The sequence below is a fragment of the Ochotona princeps genome, chromosome 22 (assembly GCF_030435755.1).
Source record: "Ochotona princeps isolate mOchPri1 chromosome 22, mOchPri1.hap1, whole genome shotgun sequence".
NCBI classification, from domain to species: domain Eukaryota; kingdom Metazoa; phylum Chordata; class Mammalia; order Lagomorpha; family Ochotonidae; genus Ochotona; species Ochotona princeps.
The window spans coordinates 8,051,457-8,064,340 of record NC_080853.1 but is presented as its reverse complement, the minus strand read 5'-3'; the positions used below and the strand labels follow the sequence as shown (position 1 = coordinate 8,064,340).

Below are 12,884 nucleotides of genomic sequence, written 5' to 3'. Positions count from 1 at the left end.
AAACCACTGTCTGAGATGCTGTGTTGGCATCCCACAAGTGCCCGGCTGTGTCCCAGATGGTCCACTTCTGATCCAGTTCCCTGCTGATGTGTCTGGAAAAGCAGCAGAAGCTCACCCAAATGCTTGGTCCCTGCCACCCATATGGGAGATGCAGATAAGTTCCCAGATCCTGTCTTCCTCCAGTCCAGCTCCTGCCACTACAGCAATTTGGGGAGTAAAACAGTAGATAAAAGATCGGACTCTTCCTCTCTCTGTAACTCTTTCAAATAAGCAAGTCTTAAAAAATAAAAATCAGGCTTGGTACATAGTGCTATTATATATTTGAAACTATTTAAATAAAAATAATATGTGGGCCCGGCATGGTAGCCTAGTGGCTAAAGTCCTCGCCTTGCATGCAGCAGGATCCCTTACGAGCGCCGGTTCTGATCCCAGTGGCCCCATTTCTCTTCCAGCTCCATGCTTGTGGCCTGGGAAGGCAGCAGAGGACAGCCCAAAGCCCTGGGACCCTACACCCATGTGGGAGAGCCGGAAGAGGCTCCGGGCTCCTGGCTTCAGATCAGCACAGTTCGGGCCGTTGCGGTCACTTGGGAATCAGTTGATGGAAGATCTTCCTCTCTGTCTCTCCTCCTCTCTGTGTAGCTGCCTTTCTAATAAAATAAACAAATCTTTTTTAAAAAAATGTAAAATTAAACAAATGAATACATTCTGTGGTGAAACATGCATCATGAGCCTTCCCTAAGTTTGACCGATATCAATCTTATTTAAAATAGACTTATTTATTTACTGTTTGAAAGCAAGAGTTACTGAGAGGGAAAGAGAAAAAGAGACCTTTCATCTGTTGGTTCACTCTCCAAATGGCAGTAATGGCTGGGGCTAGACCAGGCCACAGCCAGGAGCCTGGAACTAAGTATCCCACGTGGGTGATGATGAACCCAAGCACTCAAGTCATCCTTCACTGCTTTGCCAGTGCAATGGCAGCAAGCCGGGCTGGAAACAGAGCAGCAAGGACAGGAGCAGCACTCAGATGTGGGTGCTGGTCTTACAACAGGGATTTGACCCTCTGTACCACACCGCTGGCTCCTCTAGCAGTCTTTGCTAATCTTTGCACACTCACTGTCCCCACTGGGAAACCACTGAGTAGCGACTTGGCGAGCGACGTTCTAGATGAGACAGTTCATCTAGAAATGCAGGATCAAGCCTCACTCAAAGGGCGGAGGTCCTTTCCGAGCGCGGGACCTCGGAAACCTTGTGTCCTACCTGTTCCAGGAGGTCCCTGAATGATGGCCAGCTCCCTTGTCAGAGCAAACTGCAGGGCTTCCATCTGTGAGTCATCCAGCTTCAGGGCTTCCTTGGATGGCCACTGGCTCGGGTCCAAGACGTTAACTTTGGAATATCTTAAGCCCTCGATACGCTGCACAGGCGTTCCAGGGGTGGATGGGTTCCCCATTAAGGAGGAGAAATCGTATCTACCCCCCATTAGCAGGTAGCGTGGCTCTCTGACATGTGAGTCGCACTCTACGATATTCTTCTGGAAGGGGACATCTTCCTCCTGGACCTCCTGGAGGCCTTCCAGGACGTGCCTGTAGGCTTCAAAGTAAGCAGTTGTCTCCACCATGAGGAAAGAATCTGAGGGCTGGACCTCGGCCAGCAGCTGCTGGCTCTGCTCATTGAAGCTGAGCTGGACCATTCCATAGGACAGGTCCTCTAGCTCCCTGTTGGCAACGGTGGCAAAAAGGAATGTCTCAAAGTTGTCCTTGGACATGCACACCAGTGACCCATAGAGCAGCCGCTTGGAATTCTGCCAGCGAACAAACCTGAGGGGCTTTGTATCAAACTGGACCCTGTAGACAATGCCTGAAGACGAACACATTGGGGTGATGATCCTGGTATCGAAGTAGATTCGGATGTCGTCAAACTTTCTCTTCCTCAGGCCCTGGTCTTCAAAGCTTTGGAGAAGCTCTAAAATGCCCTCCCGCAGGGGTCTGACAAAATCTTCTCGCAGGAGTCGGAAGTGGGTATCCAGATAGACGGCTGTGCTGTCGTATTTTCCAGAAATGATGTTGGGGCGAAGGAAGGGCCTCTCATCCAAGTGCACCTCATTATAGGTGGGGTAGATGGGCATGGTTCGGTAGCTCTGGCCATGGCCTTCTGCCTCCGGCTGCAGGAGGGAGTAGGTGTCTACTCTCAGCGTGCCCTCTCGTCTTTTTTGCTGCAGGTGTTCCATGAAGGCCTGCACCTTTTCCAGGTTCTTCTCCGTCTCCTCTTCTATATCCACACCAGACGCCCTCAGAGCATTGAGAGAAGCTGGCAGGAGGGACGTGAGCATGGACGTCTCCTGCACGGAGCTGGCAGGGAAGACGCTCACGAGCTCTTGAAGGAGGAAGACGATGTTGCTCAGGTGTTCTGGGTACTGGTTCCGAACATCGGCAGTAGGCTCAGTGATCATCCCAACCACGTAACTGGGCAGGCAAACTTTGAGGAACTTGGAGTTCTTTAATATGCCCAGCACGTGGAGGATACTCTGGCGGTCCATTTTGGAGCTGCAAGCCTTCCGGAGGACTTGGCAGATGAGTTCAAGGAAGTTGGGTTTCATGGAAGAGTAAGACAGAAGCTCTTTCAGCCCCGAACTCGTGGCAAGTGTGATGACTACCTCTGAGGGGTCTTTCTGAAGGAGACTTTCCAGGAACTTGTAGCCCAGCTTCTTCACCTGCTGTGGCTGTTCTGCAGGTTTCTGGTGTGGGGTCCGCCACTGCTGGACGTTTTCATTTAACCACGGCAATCTGCGGTTTCTACCCTCCTGGGGGCCAGTCCTTCGCCTGGCCTCATGTTCCTGACCAGGTCTTTGGTCTTGGCCTCCATCACTGGTGTAGCCATCCTGGGTTCTCCGTTCCTGATGTGGGTTCCTGCCCATAGCTGCAAATCTCTCTTCCCTTGGCCTATAAGCAGTGGGAGGGTGGCTGGCTCTAGGGGTTCTTCCAGGGTGGCTGGCGCCTCCTCTGCCAGCATGGGCTGGCGGGTTATTAGCCTGACTTCTGGCTCTAGGTGGTACTTCTCCATCCACAAGCCCTAAATAGACTGGGAATAGAAACAAAGGCACACAAATCAGGAGGAAGGAAACCCATAGAATAAAAATGAACATGCTCTCGATTTCCAAAAGAATTAAGGAGTTCACTTGTTACTGAAAGAGGGAAAAATGCTTCTTATCAAAGACACAAATGACTAAATAAATGGATAGTATTCATAAATTATTCATAAATAAATGAATTCATTATTCACAAATAAATGAAAGATTATAGTTGCTGAACAGATGATGAAAACAGCGCCCTCCAAAAGGGAAGAGAAATCAAAATGTGTGTGTACCTAGCACAAGAGGTACACAAGAGAGTAAATGTGTGTTTTGTCACATTTAATCCTTAGGAGTCCGATATTAGGTCTCAGAGGAGCCAAACAGACAGGCTCACTGCTTCGGCCTGCTGCTGACTCCAAACAGGTAGGTTAAGAGCTGCAGGGCCAAAGAGACCTTCTACAAATCCTGGCTTGATTACTTTCTCCCTGTACAAGTTCTATCGTATCTCCCAATTACTATGCGTTGTAAAGATTAAATGTTTATAAAATGCTTGATATAGTATCTAACACATGAAAAACTCAGGGCCCAGTGTGGTAGTCTAGTGGCTAAAGTCTTTGCCTTGCATGCACTGGGGGGGATTCCATTCAGGCGCCTGTTCATATCCCGGCTGCTCCACTTCCCTTCCAGCTCCCTGCCTGTGGCCTGGGAATGCAGTAGAGGACAGCCCAAAGCCTTGGGACCCTGCACCTGCATGGGAGACCTGGAGGAAACTCCTGGCTCCTGGATTTGGATCAGCTCAGCTCTGGCCGTTGCAGCCACTTGGGGAGTGAACTAGCAGAAGGAAGAGTTTTCTCTCTGTTTCTCCTTCTCTCTGTTAATCTGCCTTTCCAATACAAATAAATAAATCTTAAAAAAAAAAAAAGAAAGAAAGAAAGAAAGAAAGAAAGAAAGAAAGAAAGAAAGAAAGAAAGAAAAACTCAGTCAGTGTTAGTGATTGCTGGAAGCAAGGAATTCTATTCACCGTTAGAACCATTGGTTCTTTCTAGTAAAAATTCTTTACAGGCAAGCAGAATAGAACCATGAAGAAAATGCCACCTGGACTTAGCCTAACGTAAGCAAATGCAGTTTGAGTAGGAAAGAGGAAGATACAGCTTTCTTTGCCAAGACGTTTTGAGCTGTAGATTGTAAAGGAAACTGAAAACCAAGCTTTTTTTTTTTTTTGGTGGAAACAAAACTGAAACTCAAATTTAGATTCAGGAAACTGATAATCAAAACTAAATTCTGCTTTCTGAAGCCTGAGCACATTGGCCCAGTACTTATTGATTGGGAAATCTTGCACAGGAAGCTGGATGCAGGGAACACACCTGGTTCAAAAGGCCAAACTTGGGATCTTTGATCTGCTATATACTTCATAAGCAACCTTATCTAACATACCCAGAGCCCAATTCTTTCACTTTCCTTTCCTGTGAAACAGATTCTGGAGCTAACCCAACATAGCAGAGTAACACTGACAGTTGAAAAACAAAGAGAGACTGTATATAGTGACCCAATAACAACGTTCTGAAAAGTGTAAATGCATATCATTTTTTTCCCAAGATTTATTTATTTTTATTGAAAGATGGATATACAGAGAGGAGGAGAGACGGAGAGGAAGATCTTCTGTTCACTCCCCAAGTGACCGCTGCGGCTGGAGCTGAGCCAATCCGAAGCCAGGAGCTAGGAGCTCTTCCGGGTCTCCCACATGGGTGCAGGATCCCAAAGCACTGGGCTGTCCTCAACTGCTTTCCCAGGCCACAATCAGGGAGCTAGATGGGAAGTGGAGCTGCTGGGATTAGAACCGGTGCCCATAAGGGATCCTGGTGTGTTCAAGGTGAGGACTTTTAGCCACTAGGCCACACCGCTGGGCCCCCGCATATGATTTTTTTTTTTAAAGATTTATTTTATTTTCATTACAAAGTCAGATATACTGAGAGGAGGAGAGATAGAAAGGAAGTGGAGCTGCCGGGATTAGAACCAGCGGCCATATGGGATCAAGGCGAGGACCTTAGCCACTAGGCCACGCTGCCGAGCCCCCCGCATATGATTTTTTAAATGATCATTTCCAGACATCAGATGCTAAATCCATTTATGTACATTTTTCTGTTTTGTACTCTGTAGAGAAAATCTTGATTTGATCACATAAAGGGGTATTGGGCAAAATTTAAGTGCCATATAATTGAACTCTAAAATTTGAGTAATCATTATGCTCATGTTTACTTTTCAAATTCCCAAAATATCAAAGTTGTTCTTTTACTATTGTAATTTCATTCATCTTAGGAGAACAGAAAATTGCATAATTCTCCCTTCTTTCAACGTTCATGCAGCCCATTAAATAAATCTCATCGCTCTTCCTCTTTTGTTCCACAACTGAAGCTCAGATAACATATTGCAAACTTAGGGGAAAGCAGGAATCCATTTGGTCATTTGGTTTAGAAAATTTTGGCCAAACCGACCAAGTTCTTCGTTGAATTAACTTTGCTTTGCTGACCAGGACTAGACCTGCGATATTCGATACTAAGCCACTGGCCACAGGTGGTTATTAAGCATTCAAAATGTGACTAGTCCAAATTAAGACATGTGAACTTCACATGGGAGTTTGAAGACTTAGCACCAAAATATATCACTAAAATTTTTTATACTGGTAACATTTCAGAATTGGAACGCTGGAGTACTGAGAAAATAAAATTACTATTAAAATTACTAAAGCATTATGATAATGAACTATATTCATTAGTTAGGATAAAATGATAGTATTTGGATATACTGGGTTAAAAAAGACACTAAATTAAACTTATTTAATTAATATTAAATGTGAAAAATAAAATTCCATTTTTTACTTTTCTACATGATGCTACTAGAAAATTAAAAATCATGGTTCCGACTTACGTTTCGGTTGGAGCGTGCTGCCTTAGACAAGTTACTTCTATTTCTGACCCCTGATCGCTGTTCTGCTGAAGTGAACTGCAATCATTCATGAGCTTTCTCTGGCAAAGAGCAGGGCTGTCTGATTTTCAGAGTAATTTGTGTGGTAGCTAAGGAATAAGTTGTACTCCACTTGAGAGTACAGGTCATTTTAGGCGAGCCTGCTCATTCATAGGGAACCTGATTTCTTTCTTTGGCTTCCAGAATTTCTTTCTTATGGACTAGGAGAGCATGCTTACCTCTTTGGTTGGTATGGGGATTCCTGGGCCTGGCCTCTGGGCGAGGCCTTCGGTTCTCCATGTCTAAGCCACTTAGATTCATCCAAGTTCCTCTCACGTTCAGTCATCTGGGAAATGGCACAGGTCGAGAGTTAGCACTGCTCTGGAGACACACCACCAAACAGTACCAAACACCTTTCTGTCGCTACACTTTGATGCCATAGTAACTAAGAGTGACTAGCAGATTCAAAGCACAACGGCAAGTCCTCCATGTTGTGAATGCCCAAATGTGACAGAAAATATGAAATTCACAATGTGGGCGACATCAAGTAATCAAATTCCCCCTTCTTTTCTTTTTTAATAAAAGACTTATTTTATTGCAAAGTCAGACATACAGAGAAGAGGAGGGCCAGAGAGGAAGATCTTCCGCCCGATGATTCGCCCAAATTCCCCCTTCTTTTCGCCCTGCACTTTCTTCCTGGTAGGAGGAATAACAAAAGCTCCACTGAAAGCTACTGTTGGCTCTAAGCTGTTAGCCCAGTTACTTAATCAGTTACTAGGTTTTGTTTTCCTCTCCCAGGGAGAAAAGAATGTTGCCAGGGCAGAAAGGAACACATTTTTATCAACCCAACACCATGCACTTGCCACCTGCCATAGCATTTCTACCATACTGTACTCCAAGCCTGCAGTACCCTACGGCTTGCCCCTAATTAATGAACAATGCTCATCAAATAATTAAGTCATCTGCTCTCCTGAATCTAGAGAAATAAATGACATGTTTGAGGAGCTCGGAGGCCTGGCATCCACAGGGCGCTGTTTCCTCAGGACCAGGTCACAATCGGTAGGAAGGGCTGGAGGAGTCCTTTACGGGAACTTCTCAGTCCGAGGAACACATCATATGGGCCAGGAAACAGAAGGTGACTCAGGGCTCCCCCAGGGATGTTTGCCACTGAGTTTTAAAATACTCATGGTTGGAAACTGTGAATGGTTCTGCCATTATATGGGGGTAGCTTTTCTCATCAGAAAAAAAAAAACATATTCCCCCTGGCAGTGTTTTTGGCAAGGCTGTTCCAGCATCACCTACAAGGGGAGGCACATTTTGAGTTTTTATTTTCATTTCTCCCCACCCTCCCCGTCGGGGACGTTCCTTCTTGCTCTTGTTGACAACCATTAAAATAGGCTCCGAAAAAATTCTGACATAAAACAGGAGAAATGTCAGAAAAAAAGCAAAAGCAGAACCAGAGAGGAACAGGCAATGCTATGAAAACAGTAGAAGAAAGTGGGGTTTTTTTTTTTTTTTTTTTGGTGAATACAGGCAGGAAGAAGAAAATGAGGGACACGGTCACGCTGATGGGGGAGATGAGAATGGGGGTGACAGTGGAGGGAGGGGCGGATTCTGGGGAAGTGGTAAGTCTCCAGGGTCCTGAGGGTTGTGTGACAACACAGGCGCCCACTCCCCACGGGGATCCAGAGAGGGTCCAGAGAGAACCCGGGCTGGGTGGAGGTGGAGGCTTCGGGGGGGAAGGCACCAGCCCCAGGCTGGAGTCGGGAGTGGCAGGTGACCCAGGGAACAGCCGGGGAGGTGCGGGGGAGCCTCCCGAGCGGGAAGCCCGCAGAGTTGGATGGGGGGAGCTTGCCGAACCAGTGTGGGAATCGGGGTGCTGAGATGCCCAGCACACGACCAGGGGAGGGGAGAGGTGTCAGAACCCGGAGGGACCCAGAATGGCGATGTTGGCTCTGGGAGCCAGGGAGGAGTGCGGAGGTGGGGGACGTGAGGAAAGGGGTCGCTGAGGGGAAGCCGAGGGGTGATGAGGATACTGGGAACAGGGAAGACTCTTAGGGAAGCGCTGGCGATTCCGGACAGAGGCGGTGGCAGGGCAGCACGAGAGCCGGGGGTCGGGGAGCTCAGCAGCATGTGCCGGGATGGGGCAGGGGCCACTCACCGGGCTCCGGCGCGTCCTTTCGTAGCCGCCGCCGAAGGCTCGCGCTCCTGGATCAGGATGGTCCGCGGCCCCGCCCGGCGCCGCGCACTTTCGGTTTCCCTTCCCCGCAGGCCCTGGGCGGGGCGAGGAGCTGGGCCGGCGTCCCAGAGAAGGAGGAGAAGGAGGCGGTGGGAGGAGGGATCCCGGGCCTGGCACAGCCGGGCCTCTGCGCGGGTGTCGCCTCAGGTCCCCTCAGCTGTGGGGCCGGCGGGCTCGGGAGGGCGCGGCTGAGGGGAGAGCACTTCGGGGGACGGGCTAACTGTGCCCCAGGCCGTCGTAGGCCACTGTCGGCCTCGGAAGAGGGGGAACCCGGCGGGCGGGTTCGTGTCCTGGAGCAGCGACATGGCGGCAAGGCCGGGGAGCTCGGGTGGCCCCCAGTGTACCAGGAAGAGGGCGGGGCTAGATGCCGCCCTGGCAACCGTTAGAGCGCTCCTAGCTGGGCGGCACGGGGACTACATTTCCCAGGGGTCCCCGCGCATCGGGCGCGGCGCTCAAGCCCGGTGCGCAGGCGCAAACCCCCTTCTGGGCTTATATAAGGGCGGCCTGGGGCTCCTGAATTCCTTTCGCTCCGGTGTCTCCTGCTCTGTGGTTGCTGTGTTGTCCGCATAGGTCTTGGAGCATGGTGCCCGATTTTAAGAGTCCCAATTCGTGTGTGGTGAGTGGAAGCCCCGAAAATTTCTATTCTTTGTTCCGTCGACTCCGAGTGAAGGCCGTGGGGAGTGGACTGGGTTAGTGGCTGGCGTACATGATGACTTGACTTTTTTCCCCATCAGATCGACCATGCTGAGAGGTCTTAGAATACTTGCCAGTTGGTTCTGATACGCCAGCCACAGGCCGTCTCCCAGGCCCGCGTTCGGTTCCCGTGTTGGGAAGATGGTGGCAGATCCTTTCTTTGTTTCCCAGGTTGGCGCGGCCGGCGAGGACAGGAAGGCTGCCGGAGATGGCCGCCCGGCCGCCTTGAGATCCCACGTGGACACCTCCTGATCTCCGGGTGAGCGCATGTCTTCCTGGCCTAGCTGCAGGGACTCGTGCCGATGGCCCTGGGGGCTTGGGAAGACTAGTGGTGGTAGTTGGCTACTTCAGCAACTGAAGCTTAGGAGCTTTTATTTAGGAGAAACTGATCATTTACTTCAGAGGCAGTTACAAGGTCGCACGGATGCCGGAGCTAGGGAAGGAGGACGAAGCATTTGTGGGTTCAGTCCCCAAATGGCAGCAATGGCTGGAGCTGAGCCAATCCAGAACCACGTGGAGGGTGAACCAGCACGTGCTTTCTTTTTTTTTTTTTCTTGATCGGAAAGGCAGAGTGATGAATCTATTCTTAATGTTCCTAAGCCCTGCAACAGCAGGAAGGGGTCTGGGAAAAAGCCTGGAATCAAACTAGTTCTTGGCTTCCCATGTGGGTTCAGGGCCCCGAAGCCTTGGGCCATCTTCCACAGCCATCCCAAGCATTAGCAGGAAGCAGAGCAATTCTTTGTTAATCGTGTACCTGTAGAACCACACAAGGGCCGGTGTCGATCCAGGAGGCAGCCAGTGGCTCCCACGTGGGTTCAGGGACCCAAGCACTTCAGTCAGCTTCTGTTTATTAGGAATGAGAGATGCCCTCTGTTGGGTCATTCCTCAGACGGCCATCGCTATCATGGTTCGAAGACGGTAGCAGGATTGGAAGTGGTGTGAGTCGTCTTGCGCACCTGAATTTAAAGTGATTACAGCAGTGAGAGCCTGGGCTTTGTGGGTGTTTAGTTTCAACTGTATCCCAGAATGGAAAGGCTACTCTAGGCCTTTGCTGTTAGTGTTAGTAGTCAGTCACTGTTGGGACTGACGGGCTTGGGGGGCTCGCCGACCCCCTGCTGGCATGTGTGATGACTGAATTTTTTCCCCGGCAGATCGACCATGTTGATCTAACTTCTCTAAGCCAGTTTCTGTCTGACCTGCCAGCTTCTGCAGCACCTCCCACCCCCTCTGCTCCCTTGGCCACCTTGCTGACGGCAGCTCTTCTCTGCTTCAATCTCAGGTTTGGTCTTGGCAGAGAACATGGCTCCGAGTGGCCCGAGGTGGACCCCGGGTTGGGTAAGTGGCTGCCCCGGGCGCTGTGCTGGCTGGGACCCCCGGGCCTCTGCAGCTGGTGACGAGCTCAACCCTGTTGATCCAGCTGAACTTTTAGCCAGTTTTGTCTGATGCATTGGCCTCTTGAGTTCACTTCCTGTTGGCTAGCTCTCGGTTTTCCTTCAGTTTGGGCTTCACCTGTTCCCTTCCTCTAGGTCAGGCGTCCATGGTGCGTTGGTTATTGGCCTGCTCCTTCCTGGAACAGCTGAGATGCCCGTTTCCAGCCTCAGTTCCACTGCAAGAGGATCCTCGCCCACTGCAGAGGTATGAAGTGGGCTGTCTCCCCGGGGCAGGTGGCTTCTGGGTGCTGGTCCTGTAGGGAGAAGGTGGAGCTCTCACCTGGGAAAGCTCAGGGTTAGGTCAAGGTGAGATTACAAGGTGCAGATGGATTGAGGTTTTCAACCTCGGTTTGGTGCTGTAGATCATGCACCTAGAGTGGGTTCTGACTGTAACTGGTTGTGTTTTTAGGCTGTGTCGGAAGCTGGAGCACAGGTGCCATAGGCATGTTGGTCAGTCCCACCAGGCTCGGGAGCATCCAGACCTCAAGACTGCCGGCAGCCCCACTTCCTGTCTAACTCCCTGCCTGCACACCTGCATGGGAGACCTGGAGGAAGTTCCTGGCTCCTGGCTTCCGATCATCTCAGCTCCAGCCATTGTGGCCACTTGGAGTGAATCATCGGACAGATTCTTCCTCTGTCTCCAATAAAAATAAATCTTAAAAACAATAAATCCTTATAAATCAAAATGTTCTTGTAGTCTGCATTGGAGACAATGTTGATCTCTTTGGAAGGCAGGACGAGAGTTTGACATGTAGTAACAGCAGTGTCCCTACAGTCTGTTCCAAGAATGATCCTTTAACTGGGAGGATCCAGCATAGCTGAGTGGCTCTTGAGAAGTGAGTCCAGCTTCCCTTTTCTGGAGATCTCTAACACCTGCTGTGGGCATCTACTTCCCAGGTGCCTCATAATGGAGGTTGGGGGCTGCAGGAGTGCTGGGGGACCCTGGGCTGTCATGGCCAGTAGTCCCCACAGTCCTTTGTCCCACTTGGTGTGACTGCCTAAACATTTTTGGCCAACAGTAGAAATCTTGATAACGGGCAGTGGCTCCATTTAGAAATTGGAGCATGAAATGCTGACCTTAGGTCGAGCAGCTCTTGAGCTCCACTGATTTGGTAACTTTTGGCTTTACAGCAGCCTGGTGGACACGGGCTGCAGCTGGTGTCAAGGTGCCGTGGTGGTCCAAAGTTCGATGGATGAGGAGCCCCCCACGCTACTTGAAGACCAGAACCAGGGATCCTCGCATCCATGCTTTCCCGAGCTACCGCCATGGCTGTCCCCGGAACCCTTAGCAGAAAGGTTGGAGCTAGTCCCAGACTGCCTGCAGGGGACACTGTGGGCACGCAGTTCTCCATTTTACAGCCAGAGGCCCTGGCACTGGCCTGGAAGGAGTGAAGGCCTGGGCTGGGCTTAAGCAGTGCGGTCTGCAAGAGGGGCAGTTCTCCAAAGCCTGGATGGCTCACGACTTGGTAGGCACAAAAACTCCCAAACTTACCTGCAATTCCTTCATCTTTACAAATCAATTTTCACGTATCTAGGTTCCTTTGTGTCTTCTTAGTGGGACAGGAATGGTTGGAACATTCATTCCAGTTTAAAGAGAAGCCAGAAAAATCACTGAAGTATTGACAACCAGTTCCTTTTTAAAAATTTATTGGGTCAGGAATGTGAGAGTGAATGATGCCACTAGCTTCAAATGCCAGCATCCCATGTGGGCACTAGGTTAAGCTCTGGCTGTTCCACTTCTGATCCAGCTCTGTGCAAATGACCTGCAAAAACAGCAGAGGGTCCAAGTGCTTAGGCTCCTGCAGTCACAATGGAAGATTAGAAACTCCTGGCTTCTAATCGGCTCAACTCTGGCCGTGTGGCCACTTTGGAAGTGAATTAGCGGGTGAAAGAACTGTCCTCTCTGTGGGTCTGCCTTTCCAATAAAATCAAAAAATAATTAAAGGATAGATGTGCACTAAGTATTGTATGGACAAACATTAAACAAGGATTGGAAGTTTTCCTGGAACAAATTAACCTTGATGCTATCTGGCAGGCAGGGCGCTGGGCCGTGGAGGGGAGGGACAGCTGCCTGCCTGCACAGCACCGTTTCTGCTGACCGCTGCTGGGCCCAGGAGGCAGGCTGGAGTTGCCAAGGAGCCAGATGGCCCTTCGGAGCAGAGCGCTTCCTGGCGCACGTGCGTGCGTGGTGGAGCAGAGTGAACCTGGTGGGAGAGGCGCTTGACAGGGGGCTGCCAGCCAGGCAGATAGGTTCATGCATGAGTGGGAGAGGGGGAGCTGGGCCTGAGGGTGTCTTCCCCAGCAGCACGGGCTGTTGCTTCCCATGGGGCTGAGTGGTAAATGGCTGTGGGAACTCACACAGCCTTGAGAAGTTTCCCACATGAAAGCAAAGGAGAAGTCTTTGTGAAATTTGGTGGGGCGGGGTTGGGGGAGGGAGGCTGTTTCTGGAGTGTTGAGGAGTGGGGTTTGTGCAAAGTGAGGCTGAAGCCCAGCT

The 12,884-nt window shown here is 50.2% G+C and overlaps 1 protein-coding gene and 2 non-coding genes across 3 annotated transcripts in view; 2 read left to right on the top strand and 1 right to left on the bottom strand.

Annotated features, from left to right (window-relative positions):
• Positions 1-8,677, bottom strand: part of ZNFX1 (zinc finger NFX1-type containing 1) — a 28,279-nt gene extending 19,602 nt beyond the window's left edge. Inside the window, exons 1-3 of the mRNA XM_058679756.1 lie at positions 8,190-8,677; positions 6,268-6,374; positions 1,258-3,075 (exon numbers count right to left, since the gene is read on the bottom strand). Of these exons, the coding sequence (XP_058535739.1) occupies positions 1,258-3,075; positions 6,268-6,349 (1,900 nt within the window). The 5' untranslated portion in view covers positions 6,350-6,374; positions 8,190-8,677. The remainder of the gene's footprint in view (positions 1-1,257; positions 3,076-6,267; positions 6,375-8,189) is intronic.
• A 286-nt stretch (positions 8,678-8,963) lies between these two features.
• On the top strand, positions 8,964-9,056 carry LOC118760196 (small nucleolar SNORD12/SNORD106). The gene has a single exon (XR_004996639.1). It is a non-coding gene; the product is annotated as a small nucleolar SNORD12/SNORD106 (small nucleolar RNA).
• A 1,018-nt stretch (positions 9,057-10,074) lies between these two features.
• On the top strand, positions 10,075-10,164 carry LOC118760197 (small nucleolar SNORD12/SNORD106). The gene has a single exon (XR_004996640.1). It is a non-coding gene; the product is annotated as a small nucleolar SNORD12/SNORD106 (small nucleolar RNA).
• The last annotated feature ends 2,720 nt before the right edge of the window (positions 10,165-12,884 follow it).